This window comes from Alligator mississippiensis, chromosome 3, assembly GCF_030867095.1.
Source record: "Alligator mississippiensis isolate rAllMis1 chromosome 3, rAllMis1, whole genome shotgun sequence".
Taxonomy (NCBI): Eukaryota; Metazoa; Chordata; order Crocodylia; family Alligatoridae; genus Alligator; species Alligator mississippiensis.
Window position 1 is genome coordinate 206,546,630 of NC_081826.1, and position 20,176 is coordinate 206,566,805.

Sequence of the window (20,176 nt, forward strand, 5' to 3'; positions counted from 1 at the left end):
GCTGTGATTTTTTTTTACTGAATATCCTATGAAATTCTTACAACACATACTTGCTGTAGGGCTCTTGTTTGACCTAGAAGCATCTTTCCACACGACCCTAAATAAAACAAAAACAAGTAAATAGGCCACAAATTGTATTTCTTGATTTATAAAAGGTACAGAAAAATATTTATAAAGAAAAGCTAACACTAAATTGAATGTAGTTACTTCCGTTGTATACTTCTTTCTAACTGTCGCTTAGCAGGACAGTGATGTGTCAAGCAGTGCTGCAATCCCACTGCTCTGTCTATGCTTTTATCTCCAGTGAAAGCCATCCTGCCAGCTTGCTCATCTAGATAAAACTGAACTATCAGGTAGTTTGGTCCCAAATATTTCTCGGAATTAACTGAAGCATTGTGCTAGTTCATAACAGCCAGAAAGAGAAAACTAGACTTTTCTTCACGTGCAATCAATCATGAAAAACTTTGGGTTTTATTCTGGGTCCCCTTAAATTATACTTCTAGTGTGTAATTCTACACTCTGTCCTCCGTTTGACACTTAGTCCAATGTGTCCAGATGGTAAGCTACCCATGTTGCTCAGATGGGCCTGTCCCTACATCTCCTGAACTCTGAAATCCACTTGTTCCCTTTGAATCTAATACAGTTTGTCAGTGGCTTTGCTGGAAAGGAGTTTTGGCTCCCATCACTTCCTTCTCCAAAAGTGAAAGCCTGCAGGTATTGAGGTTAGAATGCTGCTATTCCAAGGCCTGGTTTAAAACAAAGCAAGTCTTTGCACTGTCTTCAATAGGCTGTAGATTGGACCTGTAGTGACCCCTGCTGACCATTCCTTTATGCACCTATGTTGCTACAGAAGTTGGCTACAAAATATGGAGATACAGAGACGTTACCCAAATTACAACTGGATTTGATATTCCATTAAGCCCCCCTGTGACAGGGTGGCTAACATGCCCTGTCACAAGGACGCAAGGAGAAGTAAAGAGAAACTTACCGGGGGCAAACCCAGACAAGGGATAAGATGCGGCGAGCCTGGGTGGGAGAGATGCCGTGCCTGGGCTGATCAGGAGAATCAGCTGGGGAAGCTGGGACCGCGGCAGATCAAAGGCTGCTGTGGCGAACCCAGCTGTTCTGGGATGAATGCAGATGGAGGAAAGAGGTGCAGCCAGCTCGGGCAAGAGCAAAGCTGCACCGGAGACCCTAAAGAGAATCAGCTGGAAAAGCCACGGAAGCAGCAAATCGCACACTGCCACAGCAGGCCCAGCTAGCTGGTGTGGGAGATTTAAGAGGTGCCAACAAAGCAATTGGCATCAATCTCCAGGAAAGAAGAACAAGAGAGAAGAGTGGGGAGTGCAAAGAGACCTCCATGAAGGGGGATCAACCCCAGGACTCGGAGAGGAGCCATGGCTGCAAACTTACCTGAAAAGAAACAGAGACAAAACAGTGATGATGTCCCAGCCGGTGAGTCCAGTCCGAGAGGGTGAGGTGAACCGGTCTAGGGACCTAGGAGAAAAGAGGGACAAAAAAGGGATTACTGTCTGGCGGGAAGATAACCCTAGACCTGGCCCTGAGTGTCAAGGGAAGGATTCAAACTGGGGAGCAGCAAGCTTGGGACCCATGCAGAGAAGAACAGGGCAAGCGGCCGGGATAGAGTGCCCAGAACCAGGGGACAGAAGCCTGGCGATGACAACTGAGAATAGCAGGCATGGAACATCTGGTGTGGATAGGGCAGGGGATGGGGATGGTGGAGCCCTGTGAAGAGGAGCTGAATCCTTGAGTTAACAGCCATCTTGTCTCCTAGGAGTATTTCTATTTTTCCTCCTTTCCATCAAAGTCATGGCAGGAGAGCTCTAAAGAACAACCAATACTAGCAAGAGACAATGACTCAACTCCAGGGGATATGGCATTGACCTTCACCCCCCCAAAAAACTCAGTGACTTGTAGTCCAGAATCATGTAACACTGGAAAATTGGGAATGAAACTGGAAGGTTATACAAACACTGTATAAACCTCTAACAACCTAGGCCAAGTAGCTTTTTGGAGATTGATAGAAAAGGCAGACTTATACCATAGTGTGTACACTAGGGCTGTGCAAACCAGACCCTATTCAATTCGGATCCAGCCCAAATCAGGGACAGTGATTCGATTTGTTGATTTGGATCACTGTCCCTGATTCGATTCGGCTGAGTCTGAATCTGAAGATTTGATCCTGATTCAGAGAATAAGCGATTCGGACATAGACGCAGCTTTAAAAGATTTTTCTACGTATTTTGAGGTAGCAGGCACGGCTCGTGATTGCTGCAATGCTGGGGCGCATGGAGCGTCCCACAGCAGTGCAGGGGGGCCCTCCATGTGGTTGGTGGGAAACCCGGAAGTGGACCAGAAGTACTTCTGGCTTACTTCTGGGTCTCCCAGGGAATGCACTGGGGGGCCCCCCCAAGCCCAGCGATCAGCCACAGGGGGATCCCAGATGCCCCCCCAGACCCAGAAGGCACCAGTCACTGAGCTGGGGAGGAGACAGGGGGGCCCCCCAGCACACTCCCCGGCAGATCCGGAACTGGACTAGAAGTGCTTCTGGTCCACTTCCAGGTCTGCTGCCAAGCACGCTGGGGAGCCCCCTGTGCTTCTGTGTGATGCTCCATGCACCCCAGCATCACAGCGTTCACAAACCCCTGCTACCTAGAGGCATGTAGAAAAAACATTTAAAGCTGTGCCTATGTCTGAATTGCCGAATCTTTCTGAATCGATTCAGAGGGTTCGAATTTGATTCAGAGAGCTGAAGGGTCCTCTGATTCTATTCGGATTCGGAGATTCTGTCACTGAATCGGGCTGAATCTCCACCAAATTGAATCAGGGAATACAGCTTTGCACAGCCCTAGTATACACCATGTGTGTACAACCATGGTGTACAGCAGGACCAGTGCAGAGGTGCATCACCCAACAGATGTGATATGAGACAATATACTTAATACAGGTTCTAGAGAAGCAGCAGGCAATTATTTTTGCCCAGGGCCACATAGATAGGCAGTTTTGGGGAGCTGCCGCGGGCCAGTCAGCACCCCTTCTCCCCCCACCCAACAGCTCAGAGCCCATTTACCACCACCAACAGCACACAGCCCCCCGGCCCACCCCACCTTTCTAGGCAGCCCATGCAGTGGAGGCAGATCCTTCTGGCTGCCACCACCACTGGCCCAAGCACCACAGTACTGGCAGTGACCCACAAGCACAACCCTTACCCTGGCCTGCCCTGCGCCCACTCCGGACCCGGCCCAGCACAGCGGGTCAGATCCAGACCAGCCAGAACCCACACACAGCCCCTACCCATCCTGCGCCTGCTCCAAACTCACCTGCCTGTGCTGAGCAATACTAGCAGCAGCAGCCGCCAGGCCCCTCCCCCTCGCTGCTGCCAGATGCTTCTTGCTGTAGCTGCCCAGAGCCCAACCCTGGGCTACCCTGTCACTCCTCTCCGCTGCTGTCTCCAGGCCACCCAGCAGGGCAGCGGTGGCAATGGAGAGGAGCTGCAAGGCAGGTCAGGTGCAGGCTCCAGGCATCCGCAGCAAGAAGTGCCTAGCAGTGGTGAGGGGCCGCTTTTCCCCCCACTGAGCAGCAGCTTCTGCCTGGCTGCTGCCGCTGCTCAGTGTGGGTAGGCAAGTCCAGAGCAGTCCCAGGGCAGGTTGGGGCAGGGCTGTGTACGTGGGTCCGGATGGTCCAAAGCTGGTCTGCCCTCCTAAGCTGAGTCTGGAGTGGGCACAGGGCAGGCCGGGGTCAGGGCTCTGTGTGTGGGTCTCCGCCAGTACCACGGGGCTGGGGCCAGTGGCAGCATCACGCAGAAGGAGCTGCCACTGCCTGGGCTGCCTAGAAAAGCAATCCAGCTGTGGAGCTGCCCCCCCCCCCCCCCCCGCTGTGTGCCCACAGAGTGGCAGGGCGCACCACAGGATGGATGGTACTTGGGCCAGGTGAGAGCAAAGGACCTGCCATGGGCCGGACAAAGTCCCTCCATGGGTCGAATGTGGCTTGTTGGCTGTATTTTGCCCGCCCCTGCTCTAGAGCAACCCTTTGAGTGAGCTGTCTGTGCTCCTCTATGCCTAAGCATTTTCTTCCTACTTTGGGCAGGCTTGTGCCAAAAATGGCACAGGCCCTGAGATCCCAGGGACTCCCACTGTGTTTGACTCCTCAAAGAATCTGGGTAGGCCTGATATATACGACTAACCAAAAGTGGTTGTTTCTGTGAAAACTGGAAGTTATTTTCAGTTTTATATTAAACCTAGAAATCAGAGAGTTTGGTATTCATTCAAAAAGATTTAAACACACAAACAACTGTATATATTTTTTAATGAAGTAATATAATAAGTTGACCAGAGGCAAGTGAGAACAAAAGCACTGCATCAAACATCCCCAACCTTTGGGACGGCACTTGACATCCAAATCTGAATCTGGTTTTTGCAAATGCCTTCCATCTTTATAGACTGAAACAAAACCACAGAAACACAGAACAGAACCCGTTCCTCCCAACATCAGGATATGTGAAGATCCAGCATTCCCAGAACCAAGCAGGGATACTCCACAGAATGAACAAGGTCTTCCAATCAAATAAGAATCTTCCCTCCACCGTCAATCCCCTCCCTTCCCCTCTGTGCTCAGTGACACATTCCCTCCCTTCCATTCTTCCCTCTTCTTTCACCTGCCACTACCGCTGTCCCCAGCTACCCCAAGTGTACTGTACCCTAGTGGCACAGAAGGGAGGCTCCAGAGCTGCTCCTGACCTGCTCCAGCTGGGCTGAGCGGGGAGCTAGAATTGGCCAGAGACAGCAGTGGCAGTGGGTGTGGTCCCTTCCCCTATGCCTGCTTCCGGGCTAGTAGAAGACACCAGGAGGAATTTCTTGTTGATGTTGCTGTCCCTGGCTGAGCCCAGTTCACAATGGAGCTTGGCTGGAGCAGGGCAGGAGCATCTATGAAATCCTCCTGCGCCCATGTCAGCATGGAAAGCAGTGGGGAAAGCAGCAAGGGAGGGGGAGAAATGGGAGGGGGTGGGGTGTACCATAAAGGTAAATCAGGGGGAGAATTCTTACTTCCTTCAAGGAATTAAAAATTAGCCCCTGACTGCTGTCCCCACAGTGTTGACTGAAGGGGGGGGGGGATGTGTCTGTGCCACTGCACCCTCTCTGGGTCCACCCTTGCCTGCATCCATTTATGGCTTTTCTGATGCTTGCAAAATACATCATGATTTTTGAGCATCATAATCATGCAAGAGGATTTTGGTACTTGTTCTGTTTTTCACAGAAAGGGAATGGAAAGCCACATGCTGATTTCTGGAGTAAGGCTTGCCTGCAGGTGGAAAATTGACCTGTGTATACCAGTATAAGCATGATGATAAACTTCTAAGCTCTGACAAGCTCTTACTCTGTTATAAGAATTGTTCAAAATGCAGTGGTTTTACTTTAAAGGTCCCATGAAAACATTTTTCTGCAGAGCTATCTTGACACAGGCTTTAGAAAGGAAATGAATAAGAGGAACTTGATAGAAGGTTATTATAAAACAGCAATGGTTTAGAGCAGTGGTTCATAAACCTTTTCTGGAGCAACCTTTTTGTCAACTCTCAATATATCTCACAGACCATGATGAACACCTGTCATCAAACTTTTAATTGAAAACACTAAAAGGGTGCACAGGATTTGGTGTGATCTGAAGAGCACTTAATATGTGGTCGCAAACCACCAATACTCAATGGGCTACAATTTGCGATCCGCTGGTTTAGAGAACATAGATCAGGAACTTTGATAATAAAGTAAACAAGGGCCCCCTCTACAAGTTACACTTAAGGCATGATTAACTAGGTATTCATGCCTTAAGTTGTGCCCAGCTACACATTCAGCCAATTAATGGCATAAAACAAGCAATAAGTGACAAAAGTTATTCTACAAAAAATGTGAAATAACTTTGTAGCTTCTTCTAATCATGCCATTAATTAAACATGTGGCCAGATGCCCCCCTGTGGCTGGGAGCCCCATTAATTGAGGGGCTTTCAGCCACAGGGGTGCACACGAGGGGTGCACTGATAGACATTTTGGGGGCCGATACTAATAGCTGATTCGTAAGGAGGCATATCGGCCAACACAGATCTGATTTCCGATACAGCTGACTCTAGATGGTAAGTCTGTTGGGGTGAAAGGGGACAGTGAGAGAAGGGGTGTGGGGGGAGCAGATCAATGCCCCCCGCATTGAGGGAATGGGGCTGGGGCTGCCCAGCCAGGGTGGGGCAGGTGCGGGACAGAGCTGGGGCTCATCCAGGGGCCGCAGGGAGTTGGGGGTGGCTCCCACCATTGTGCACTGTTCATCTGGCGGCTCCCGCTGCTTGTCTGAAAGGGCACAGGGTGGGGGTGTGCCCCCGGATCCGCGTGGGGTGGGGTAGAGCAGGGTGGGCTGCAGCTGTGGGCTGGAGCCAAGCAGTGGGAGCAGTGGTGGGATGAGCCGCCAGACGAGCAACGCACAGTGGCAGGAGCCACCCCCCCCGACAAGTCACAGCTCCGTCCTGCGTTCACCCCATCTGGACAGCGCCTACCCTAGCCCCTGCCCCACTTCCTCCCTCACTGTGGGGGCGTTGATCTGACCCCCCCCATGCCCCTTCCCTCTCCCCTCCCCTTCCACCAGCTGGACTTACCGGCTGGACACAGCTCTCCAAACTGCTTGGCTTGTGCTCCTCGCTGCCTGTGTGCTGCAACTGCGTGCATACACAAGCATTTATTGGCCAAATTATTGGCCACTTCAGGTCAATTTTCAATATAGTCAATTTTCTTTATATCGGTGCCAATCTGATATCAGACTGATGTATTGGTGCACCTTTAGTGCACACCCACTTCCAGCCCCTTTGCCTGCATGTGTAGAGGGGCCCTAAAAGGTAGGAAATTCAAAGACAATAAAAGGAAATACTTCATATAAGAAAGCCGGGTCAAATCATGTGATTAAACTGAGGAATTCACTGCCACAGGAAGTCACTGGCATCAAGAACTTAAGATTCAAAAGAGGATGGGATATTTATAAGGATATCAAGCAGTAACACAACAAAAATTTGGAAGGGCCATTTATCACTGTGTTTCGGGGTATAAGCCAATCTCTAAATAGGACTCATTCTCATTTCTAAAAAGTCACAGGAAAAGGCAGTCCTACATTTGCCTACCATCCTCTCAAACATCTGGTGGTGGTCACAATCAGATTCAGTTCTGAACTATACGGATCTTACAGTTCCATAGTGTCGCATGGCAATTCCTATGTTCCACCTGGGTTTACATTTTTTTTTTCCTGGATTTTGAAGCCCAAATGTCAGACATCCAGTTAATCTGTCCAGATCTACCCAGTTCCATTTCAGAGCCTTCTGAAATTTTGCTTGTCTTGTGATTTTAATGGAACAACACCTCGTACATGTCTCTTATTAACCACTTTCTTCTCCTATGGCATAATCTAAAAAATCCTAAAACAGAGGAGGATCCAGAAGCCAGGCTTTTTTTTTTCCTACCTAAATCCTAAAGGGTTTAATTTAGTAGGCTGCTATCCTGAGGATTCACAGCAGCCTAACACACAAAATGCAATGCAAAACGGCAGTTGTCATCTGGCTATGGGTTATTCTTGGAAAAAGGGCTGTTCCAAAAACAAATCAGTTTAGCTTCGCTACACCCCCAGTGATATAAGCAAATATTTATCATCTGTATTTTCAGATAAGGAAAGTTTCATTGTTAAGAAGTTACATTATTAACCCACACTGACAGCAGAAATAAGACCCCAACGCATATCCACATTAACTACATCATGTGCTCATTAGCAAATGATTGGGCAAATTTGTTTTGAATTTAGAGTTCAAAGACAGAACAAAAGGCTTTTAGCTATAATGCATACATGGCATACTATGGACACCAACATTTGTGTGCCAGTGACACATTATTACATAGTGATAACTTTCAATTTGCACTCATTTTTCTCTGCTTCATTTAGCTCACATTAGTATCACTTGTTGTGCAGTCAGCATTGATAAAATCTTCAGAAGGGGACTTTGACACCAAAGTACATATTGTTCCAGAAAAGAAATGGATTTACCTTTCTTATCTCTTTCATGATCTTCCATATTACAGGGTCTAATTAGGCAAGATATTTCTGTTTAAACATCAAGTTTCTCTCTCTCAGCCTCCCTCTTCCTTTTATTTTGTCCAGCCACAGATAATCCATTTGTAATATCACAATTATGATAGGAAACTGATGTCACAGAGGCCGGCAGTTTAAATGGAAGTATTAGGCAGAAAGAACTGGTAAGAGGGAAAACTCTCTTTTCAAAATATACTGGGCCATATCCTGAGTTCTTCATTCAGTTTCATTCATTCCTTACACGAGCAACTCTCAGGGTCAAATTCAACATTACCCTGTGCTTTGTTTACCTATTTCAGCTACTGCAGAGTGGATGAGATCTATTCTGATTCAACAGTATTAAATATGCTAGCATAAATGAGTACATGAGATGCAGAATAGTGGGTGAACTGAATCCCTTGGTTTTCAAAGGGTGCTTTGTCTGATGGAAACTGAGCAAGGACTTCTGGACTTTCAGTATCAAGCAGAATACAGAAAATCATAGCTAGCCAATGCCTTTGGACATATGGTTCAATACTGTTCAGTGCTGTAGGTTAGCTGTGTAGCAAAAAAGTCCCACAAAAACACTCTTTGTGTATGAAAAGTTCTGAGTCTATGACGTGTCTACAATTTCAGTTGAGGTAGATTTTTTCTCATTTCAAATATATTCCTTAATTTTTTTCCCCCTCTTTTTTAAAAACTTTACAGCAGAGCTAGGCCAGCTTCTATCTTCACTGCTTTTCATGTCATTCATTTCTGCTAGCTCTTTGAATCAAGCAGTGTGTTTTCTTCATCAGGTGGCTGCTTAGGCTTGATGTTTCCTCTTAAGGTTAAAAATGAGTATCTCAGTCCTCCTGCCATACTAAAGAAGAAAGAACAAACACAATGTCAGGGGTATTTGCTGTGGTAAAAATGACTATTTTATAGCTTTCATAGACATTACATAGACATTAGGGCTGGAAGGGACCTCAGAAGATCATCGAGTCCAGCCCCCATAGATCTATAGTAGCTTTGTTTCCAAAGGATTTCGAAGTACTTTGCAGACTAAATGCCATATTCTTGGCTGTTGTGATTTAGAGAATACCAGTGCTGATTTATATACGTTTGCCAATATGGCCCTGAATATTATAGGGAACAAAAATCAATGGGATTCACATAGGGTAGGATAGAGCAGTCAATAAGCACTGAAAATACAACAGACACTAAAGAAAAAAAGAGTAATGATTATTCTTCTTGAAACTACACCATGCTGGTGTCATGGTTTTGTAACAACTTGGAGGAAAGAGAATAACATTCAATCAATATTCCCATGTCCTGCACCACTCAGATTTTCCTTGGATGTCTCTCAAGTTAGTGTTGGGTAGGCCCAACCCTGTTCATAAAAAATGAGCTCACATCCCTAAAGTAATAGCAGTAAATCTAAATAATCAAAATCCTACCATGATACTGTACATGTCTGGAAATAAACATAAAAGTATGTAATAAAAATTAAAAGTAATTATATAGAATTTTATATCCTGAAACAGCATATGGCAGATGTGTTTCAAAATGCCACGACCCAAAGTGGCTAACTAAAACAAATACCTAACTGTTCCTCACTGAGTCCTTAGTTTTAGCAAATTTCACTCACCAAATATTCAGTCCTATGAAGTTTAAAAATGAGAATATGTAATCTCCACCAAACAACATTCCAATATAAGCGATGGATACATTCTGAAAAGAAAGCAAGAGTCATGTATTTACTGAAAGATGTTTTACCTTCCGAGAATTTAAACATCACAAAGTTAATTTGCTTGTCTACATTTTCATTTATTGGCCCTCTTAAAACCTACTAAGATTATTTATAATTTATAAGCAATACATTTTAAATGTATTCCTTAAATATGATGAATTTACTAAAAGCTAATTTAGGTGCAAGTTTTTTTTAAGGATCAGAAATTCAGTTTTATTATGATTTTTATGTATCTTACTTGCAGGGCATATTTCCAACTCAGCCCAACCTCCCTTTTTCAAGTGTAAATCTCATCATTTGAACCATAACATTCTGATTTTTGCTTACAAGTGTGTAGTAGTGCTGGTATTCAGATTGAAACCAGCTGTTCAAATGCAGGCATAAACCTGTACCTCCAAGAATGGTAACCACCTTCTGAAAAATTTTCTATAAAATGTTAAGACTCATTTCACTCCCAGTTTCCTGAAAATAGGTTTTCAAGAAGAGGAAAAATATTTTAAACTAAAACAAAAGTTAATTTATTAGTTTTCTAAAAGGGTCACTGTCTTGCTTTGCAGATTTAAAAGACAGCTAAGCATGTAGCTCTAATTTGGTGTGGATACAACTGTTAATCCAGAGACATCTTTAACTTAAAAAAAGAAATCCTACAGACAAATAAAATGCTAACTGGTATACTACTTTGTCAATACTATGCTGTTTTAATGTCTAGCATGATTATTAATAACCCCATATTTACTGGGATGTAGAAAGTACCTTCCAAAACTGAAAAAGGAAATTTTCAATAGGTAAATTAGAAACTCAAAGGTAAAAATAACATGTCCTAAATGAAAGCTAACCTCAAGCAATTTACACTTAAATTGCACTAAGCAACTGTGTTTACCTTCCACCTCCCATAAGATCAGAGAGTGCATATATGTCTTTACCACAGAGCAGCTAACATGAGTGTAACAGGGGGCCTTCTCAGGGCCAGTCCTCCACTGGCCCGCCCACCTGTTCCTGGGCTAACTGCCTGCCTCGCTCACCCGCCGTGCATGCCCTGTTGTTTCATAATTGGTTCTAATTAGGCGGGAGGCTGCCCCTTCGTGCCCCGATGCCAGGGGCGCTCTCTGCGGCTCCGATCCCCCCCCACACTGCAGCGCAAGCCTCGCAGATGGCATCCAGGTGACACAATGCTCCCGGCCTACAGCCAGACTAAGCTTAGCCCTCATTGTCAGGCCTCATTCATACACGCACTCATACCTCCCGCCTCTCACGCTCCAACCCCTCTCACAGGGTCTCTCTCATTCAATGACAACTTATACTGCCTTGCTCCCTCTCGGAGCAGCCCCCTTAGGCCATTGCCTTTATCTAGCACACACCCTGGGTGGCAGACATACTGTCTTTTGGGCCTCTCCTGCGACCCTCAAAGGGGTACTGGCCAGCCAATTACCTGACCTGAGCCAAACTTGCCCTGGCCCCTCCCAGGGCAACTACACAAATAGGCGCGCGCACACACACACGGCTCCTAGCGCTTTGGTTTCCCCCCTTGACTGGGGCTCCACATCTACCCCCTCACTGGAGCTACGGGGCTTCCCTCCGCAGTGGAGGCTCAGGTGGCCGTAGCTTTGCCTGGCCCTGACTTCTAACCACAGTGATGTGAGGGCTAGGGGTTACTGAGGCACCCCGACCCGCCTTCCATCGGGGTGGTAACTGGCCTGGTATTTCCTGGGGGCTCCCGAGCCACTGGGAGCCCTGCTAGACCCACTCCCAGCAGGGTGCAGTTTATGTAATGCCCAGGACCATGAGCCTCCTGCTCCTACCTGCAGATGTTCCATTCAGCAGTTCAGCCAGGCAATGTTTCTGCCTGCCCTGCCAGCAGCGATCTGCTCTGTTTATATAGGCAGCCAGCATCTCAAAATGACTGCCGCAATCAAGCACCTGCTGGCTGTTTGGCTCAGTCCTTAAAATGGCAGGCACCAACAGTGCCCTGCCATAATGTGCAAGTCACTGCCCCTTTTTGCTCCACATTAAATGGCCTGTATGTCCATACCCTTAGGCCTTATCCACACTGCACTGGTGTTATTGTAAACTGGCTGAATTAAATCAGTTCAAAAGGCTGTCTGGATAGTTCAATTTCATTTAAAGCAAGGCTTATTTTGGTGTTGATGAAGACAATTCTTACTCAGTTTAATTTAAACTAAGATAAGTCACTAAAATCAGAGTATCCATACAAGGGCTTCCATTAGGCCAACTAAAAATAGCTAAAATCACATATTTGACTAAACCAGAATCACTTTTACATGTAGACAAAACCTGAGTTACATCATCAAGAAAATATCCTGATTTCCCTAGTGTGGATCTCCTGTGTTGCAAAATATTGCATTGCCACCTAGATGCAGGATATATCTTTATTAGGGCTGTGTGAAATGGGCCCTATTCAATTCGGATTCAGCCCAAATTGGGGACAGTGATTCGATCTGTTGATTTGTATCACTGTCCCTGATTCAATTCGGACGAATCTGAATCTGAAGATTCGATGCTAATTCAGCGAATCAGCAATTCAGACACAGGCTCAGCTTTAAAAGTTTTTTTCTACATACATTGAGGTAGCAGCACAGCTCATAATTGCTGCAATACTGGGGCGGATGGAGTGTCCCACAGGAGCACAGGGGTCTCTCCACAGTGTTTGGCAGTGAACCCAGAAGTGGACTGGAAGTACCCGTGCCCCACCCCCGTTCAGCGATCAGCCATGGGGGGACCCCAGGTACCCCCCCAAACCCAGGAGGCACCAGTCCCTGGGGAGGGGGGCCAGGAAGTGGTTCTGGTCCACTTCCGGGTCTGCTGCCGAGCACACTGGGGAGCCCCCTGTGCTTTCATGAGATGCTGCATCTGCCCCAGCATCACAGCTTTCAGAGCCTCTGCTACCTAGAGGTATGTATGAAACACATTTAAAGCTGTCTCTATGTCCGAATTGCTGAATCTGTCTGAATCTTTCCAAATCGATTTGGAGGGTTCCAAATCGATTTGGAGAGATTAAAGGGTCCTCTGATTCAATTCGGATTTGGAGATTTGGCCACTGAATAGGGCCAAATCTCTGCTGAACTGAATCAGGGACCAAAGCTTCGCACAGTCCTAGTCTTTATGTTGAGTTCCACACGAATACAGCCAGCCATTATAAAACATAATCAAGACACCTGGGGACTGAAGACTCTACATTGTCCATTTCAATATTCCCATTTCTCTTTTGCCTTTTACAACTTACTTTAATAGCACCAACCACCGCTGTTGTAAGTGCAGAATTGTAGTGACTGCACAGGACTGTAGAATACATTAAGAGAAACCTGAAGTAGGGAGACAAATCTTAATAAGTCCATTCCATGTGAATCTATTACATAAGTAAACACCATAAAATAATGAAATTTCCTGTTACACTAAAATAAAATTTTATGTCGTTATAAAGTTTTAAAATAAAGAATATTTGCTTGACATGGAGTTTTATTAAGTACATTACAGAGTAGCTCTTTAAGGGGAAAAATGTGCCACTTTTTCTTTTGTGGCATTTATATCTGTATCCAACTTGTAACACTCATATGTGGGGAGAAAGAACTTCTAAGAGGTGCTGAAAATCTTCTTCAGTTATTAATACCAATATGAGTTGAGGATGGATCAGTAACATTCAGAGGTGCTCAGAACTGTAAGTGATCAACAGTTCACAGGTGGATGAGAATAGGATAGGTTTCAATACGGACAAGTGCAAGGTATTGCACCTGGGGAGGAAGAACCAGCAGCATACCTACAGGCTGGGGAACTCCCTTCTCGTCAGCACAGAGGCAGAAAAGGATCTTGGAGTCATTATTGATACCAAGATGAACATGGGCCGCCAATGTGGGGACGCACTCAGGAAGGCTAACCGCACCTTGTCGTGCATCCACAGATGCATCACAAGCAGGTCCAAGGAGGTGATCCTCCTCTTCTACGCGACATTGGTCAGGCCGCAGTTGAAGTATTGCATCCAGTTTTGGGCGCCACACTTCAGGAGGGACGTGGACAGCATCGAGAGGGTCCAGAGGGCCACTCGCATGATTAGGGGGCAGCAGGGCAGGCCCTATGAGGAGAGGCTATGAGACCTGAACCTGTTCAGCCTCCACAAGAGAAGGCTGAGAGGGAATCTCATGGCCACCTATAAACTTGCCAAGGGGGACCAGCAGGCAATGGGAGAGTCCCTGTTCCCCCGAGCCCTACTGGGGGTAACAAGGAACAATGGCCATAAATTGACTGAGAGTAGATTCAGGCTAGATATCAGGAGGCGCTACTTCACAGTCAGGGCAGCTAGGAGCTGGAACCGACTTCCAAGGGAAGTGGTGCTTGCCCCTACCTTGGGGGTCTTCAAAAGGAGGCTAGACAGCCACCTAGCTGGGGTCATTTGACCCCAGCATCCTTTTCTGCCCATGGCAGGGGGTCGGACTAGATGATCTGCTTAGGTCCCTTCTGACCCTACCAACTATGAAACTATGAAACAGGGATCCTGGTTTTCTCTAATAAAAAAAATCCCAATTGTTGGAATAAAAAAATAACTCAAAATCCACATTTTTCCGTGATTAAAATGAAACACCACTAATATATAGTTATCTCTATATCTATTAGTAGATATATCTATATATTAGTAGATAGATTAGTAGATATATCTATATTTTAGTGGTGTTTCATTTTAATCATTGAAAAATGTGGATTTGGGAGATTTTTTTTTTATCAGAGAAAACCAGGATCCCTGGTGATCAATATCTTACAGGAGATTTCAATTCCTCTTGTCCCTTTAAAGTATATCTACCTTCTGGGAAAAAAGCAACTCTAAAAAGGACACTGTAGGATTACTGTTTTGTTTTCTTTCAATGACTCTACATCAAATTTGTTCAAAATACAAGTAAAAAGAAAAAAACTCTTTCTAAATATCAACTGTACAAGCCCTATCTGAGATGTGAATCAGGTTGCGTTCTCTATAAGCTATCTCACCACCAGTAATGCAAATGACATTATTTAAAATTAGCTGACTCTTGGGTTGATGATGTGTGAGAGAGAATAGAATCCAGCTGGCTTTTCTAGCCTTCTTTGGTTCTGCAATGCTAACTGTATTTTTTATTGTTATTCATCATTTTATAGAGTCCAAGTTGTGCCAGGTACTTCAAAGAGCAAATAAACAGAAAGAGACCCTAGCCTACCGACCTTACAATCTATTAACTGCAGACAGAGAAACTCATGGAACTGAAAGAGACAAACAAGAGAGATTTAATAAAAAGGTAACACTTTTCTAACCAATACATTTTTAAGGACAATAAAAACTGTTTGGATCCAGTCCCTTGTCATTAAACATCTCCTGAAAGTCTCTCTCCTACATTTTAGTAAAGCACATTCTCTTAGAAATTTCCGTAGACCTACTTTGAGGATTTTACTTTTGAGATTTGAAATAATAGTACCCAAACACTGACATTTATCAAACTATATCCTTACCCCAACAAGCAGGAAAGAAGAAACTGAAAGAGAAATAAAAAATTTGTCCAGTGCTTGAAATCGGTGGCCTATAAAAAAAGCAAATATATGATTAGATGCCATATGATTAAAAGCATATATACATACATGGAGAATATGGCTAAAGTGAAAATATGAAAAAATACTAAGATACATACTGGAATTATGAAGGGTCAATATTCATATTGGAAACAATTTACAAATTTAACTCAGTAAATAACAAGTTAATGGTAAGAACAAATTACAAATTTAGTTTATTTGTAATACAGTCTTCAATGGTCTCTGTCATTACTTAACTGTAGAAGACTGATATGGTAAAATGTGTCTGGAAAGCACAATGCAACCAATGAATACTAATTTACACTTCAGACAATTGGTTATTTGAACACCCATTTATGCATGGAGTTGATACTGTATATCATTATACACAATACATTATATACATCATATATAGCAAAGCAGTCTTTACAGTAACATTATGAAAAGCTATAAAAATAAATCTCTTTCCCTCAGAACGTACCTATTCCAAATAATAGGACTGTTAGTCTACAGATTTTAGGGTCTGATCCTGTATCTACCAAAGTCAAAGAGATCTTTATTACAGTTTTCAATGAATATCCAGCAGATGTAAACAAGGGGCTTCATAAATGGATTTACAGCATGCAAGAAACAAGAGTTTTTGTGGGTGATAATTTTTATTGGACATACACAGGCTTTCAAATGCAGGTTACCTAAAGAAGAATGCACTGTGACCATGAAGCTGATCCAATAAAGGATATCATCCACAAAAATCCATTCCTTTCATGTATTTCTTGAACTATCAAGGCTACAACATCACTTCTTTACTGCATGTTGTAATTCAGGAATTGATGAACATTCATGGAAATTTGAGATTTATTTAGCTCTGCGTAATTGTGATTTGCCAATAGTGGGGCATAAAAGGTAAAGAAGGCATACAATTGAGCCTCTACTTTTTGCAAACCAGACCCCAAATTATTTGGCTGTAGTGGCTGATGGGAGTAAACAATTTGGTTGACCTTCTACCTTTTCAAAGACCCATTATATTATGCAAAGCCTTAGGTAAGGATGGTTAGCTTAACACCATTCTCACATACAAGTATTGAGCAGTATTTTCTTTTTACTGCAAAAACAAGAATGTGTGTATCCTTAAGAAGTCTTCACTCCGCTCCCTGAAAATAGAAACTTGTAAAAAGAGACATTAGAACACTCCTTCATTCTAACAGAAGTAGTTGGCAACATGGAAGGAAACGTCTATTTCAAATACTTCATTTATCACATTAATTAAGAAGTCAAAACATCATATTGAAGACTGTTTTTTGTGAAAGAGGACAATAGAAATCAAAATTATACATTGGCAACTATATTAGGTCACTTTCCCCCCTACTGACCACTGAGACTACTGCCAGCACCCAAACTAGATAGTTTAAATGACTAAATATGCAGCCATAAAAAAACTGGAATCATAACTGTTACAAAGAAGCATCAAAGAGATTTCACTTACTCTCTTTTTTTTTCAGTTCACATTCTTGGAGTAAGATGTGCTAATAATCATCCAACAGGGCTATGGACAAGTGACTGACTAAGACACACAGACTGCACTGTTTATGAGATGCTCTATTTTATCAACTCTGCACTAGTCAAGGGAAGCGGAAAAAAAATTTCCTCCGTTACCCAGACTGAATATAAATATTTTGGTTGGCACCGCCCATCACAGCAGAGACTGTATACTGCTCATGATGGACTGAAGTGTAAACCCTGACGAGGTAGCAGAAATACAATGAAAACTCCTGTTATCTGACAATCAGCTAAATGAAAGCTATTATTTACACTAATTTAGAAATCATTCAACAGTTTCTCTGCATTTTCTGTTATTTTAATTACCAGATAGATACTGAGCACATAAGAAGCTAACTGTGCAGTGGCCAAATAATACTGCACAGTAGAGCACCACAGAACCAACAGTGCCAATACGCTACTACACAGTAGTGTTACTAAAAAGGTGTTCGCCAGCACTACTGTGCAGTAACTCCAGTTACTGTGCATTTATTTAGTATTTGATTAAACAAGTGCTAAATAAATGCCCAGTAACCTCTGCGCAGTAGCGTCTCGTATAGATGCGCCCATTGTGTTTCCTCTCCAAAAGTAATGGGACTTAATACTAATAGATTAAATTAAACATATTCTCAGTAGCCGTGATAGATTTGTTCTTTTTTAAAAAAAACCAAAAAGATAACTGAATTGCTTTTTAAAAGTGCCAGATAAACATCCCAGGACAATTAAATCCTTCCTCAGACCAGCGTATAATCACAGCAGTAAACTTCCTTGTGCACTGCCACTGAAATGCCTCCACCCTTTCAGTCTTCTACAGTTAAACCCTATCACCATGTAAAAATTTGGGCCTCCACTGAAAACACAAACAAGGCTGTTTGATATGCTTTTGAAATAGACAATAGTTCGCTAAACTAGACTGAGGCTACAAGATGATATTTCACACAGAGGACAGAACTTCACCATAGTAAAGTAATGGCAGTATTTAAAAAATACACTGGTATAAAAATGTCACGGCCTGTTAAGTGCACAACAGCAGGTAACTGGTAAATACTAACTAAAAGGAAACTACTCAAAGAAGCAAGGGCCACCTATACACAAGTGCAGAGGTTGCTCCAATGCACTGGAATTCTAGTGTGCTGGAGAAGCAGACTCAATTAATCGAGCCTGCTGGAGTATGGCAGCTGCTGTGCTCCAGCAGCCTCCTGCATCTCATGTATCAGTGTCCCCGCACTTAAAAATGGCGGCAGGGGGACATGAACAGGTGTGCTCATTCGACAAGCTTTAGTTCAACCACCCCCACTGCTATTTTTAAGTGCAGGGACACTGACATAAGGGACACGATGGTGCTTTAAATAAATAAGCTCTCGGAGCATGTGTAAAAGTGCCCAAGGACTACTACCTATAGGCTCTTTCTTGTGAAGGTAAAATCCATATACAGAAGAAAAACTGCCTTTTAAAAAAATCCATAAAGTAGGGTGTGTCTACACGAGATGCTTTACTACACAATAAACTAATCTACTGCGCAGTAAAGCATCACCGTCTACACATGTACAACATTTACTGCACAGTAAATTAGTCTACTGTGTAGTTGGCTACCACCTGTATATACAGGTATTAGATTTACTGCATAGTAGCACATGTGTAGACAGCTGACTGGGAGCAAACTGCTCCTAGTCAGCGCAGAGAGCAGGGGGCAGGGGAACTGCCCAGGGCAGGAAATTGTGTCCCAGCCTCCACTCCAATCTCAGAGCTGGAGCCGGGCAGGAGTCAACTGCCTGGGACAGGGATGATGGGCTGGGAGGAAGCTGCTCCCCTAGAGCCCAGACCTTACTCTGATGTCCCCTGCCAGGCCAGGGCTGGCACCTGGGGGATCCTGCAGTTTCCCCCACCCCCTCAGCTGCTGTAAGGGGACAGAAGAGGGCAGGAGTAGCCCTGCACTTAACTGCTCCTATCAGAAGTGAATTTGCTCCCAAGGGGCACCGGTGTAGATGCGCTCCCAAAAAATACTGAGTATTTTACTGTACAGTAAGCTTCCAGAGCATTAATAGCATGTGTACATGCACCTGCACAGTCAAATAAGAGCACTCTCTTATCACTCTAACATTAATGTGAAAATGGAAGAATATGATGTAGAGTTCTTTATTTTTTTCTTTTTTAAGGAGAGAAAGTGTATTTACAGTTTTATTAATTATCTTTTATGTTGTTAAAATGAATGGCCAATATTTCTGGTTGGGTGAAGAAACCAACAGCCGGAATATACTAAGTACCCTGATGAAATTAATTCAGATCAGTAAGCTATAAATTTGGAGAATGCTGCTAGGACAGTTTACTCCTAGGAACTCTAAATACATAACATGCACATAAAGTAGGATAATGTGGAAATTTGAGAAGAGGCTGCTTACTTGCTGTAGGTCTCCAGTAGAGAAACTGATAATAACCGTTGGAATCACCATAAAAAAAGCATTATAGAAAAGGACTCCATATTTCCCCAACTCCTGTGAAAGATGAAACAGACCTTTTGGAGATTTGAAGCATGTTAGGCAATAACAACCTAACCATTGCTCTGGTGGTCTATTTATGACTAGGCATAACTCAATGCAGCACAACTGAAATAATAGAATCACAATTTTTACACTTAAAGTCTTTAATCACTGTGAAGAACTACCATTTCAGTCAGCATGTCTGCACACTCAATTCTGTACTGGCTCATGTTCAGGAGTATACAGCCCCAATCACAGAGCTAGAACTTTAATTAAGTCCATATCCTGAACTGCTTTGTGTTGACAGCTGGTGAATTCTGGAACGTAGCCTGGTGTAGCTGGGCATTGGAAGAACCACTAGATCTTTACAGGGTAAGGACTCGGGAGTAGCCTGAGCTAGCCCTCAGATGGCACTTCGTTAGGATTGGGAGACCTACACAGCAGGATGAGCATGTGATGGTAGCTCATATAGACAGACACTTGCTAGCTAAAATGTACCTAGCAAGAGTAAAAATAGTAATGAAGGCATGGCACTATTGGCTTCAGCATGGGATGCCAACTAATGTACAGCCCTGACAAGAGACCAGTGTATATGTTGAGCTCATGCTGCTGTGTTTTCACTACTCTTGTTATATGCATGGAGCAAGCTCTGGATCCAGCATGTGGTGGGGGGTGGAAGGGAAGGGGGACTGTGAGCCCAATGCAGCCCATGGGGCTGGTTCCACACCACTAATTCAACCCGTGGACTGGTCCTCCTGGAGCCAGAGGAGTTTGACACCCCTGACAT

General features: G+C 44.1%; 1 protein-coding gene across 1 annotated transcript in view; it reads right to left on the reverse strand.

The window, feature by feature from the left end:
- Window positions 1-4,309: 4,309 nt before the first annotated feature.
- SLC35D2 (solute carrier family 35 member D2) overlaps window positions 4,310-20,176 on the reverse strand; it is a 34,538-nt gene continuing 18,671 nt past the window's right edge. Inside the window, exons 8-12 of the mRNA XM_006266955.4 lie at window positions 19,312-19,404; window positions 15,320-15,387; window positions 13,077-13,155; window positions 9,734-9,816; window positions 4,310-8,965 (exon numbers count right to left, since the gene is read on the reverse strand). Coding sequence (XP_006267017.1) covers window positions 8,863-8,965; window positions 9,734-9,816; window positions 13,077-13,155; window positions 15,320-15,387; window positions 19,312-19,404 — 426 coding nt within the window. The 3' untranslated portion in view covers window positions 4,310-8,862. The remainder of the gene's footprint in view (window positions 8,966-9,733; window positions 9,817-13,076; window positions 13,156-15,319; window positions 15,388-19,311; window positions 19,405-20,176) is intronic.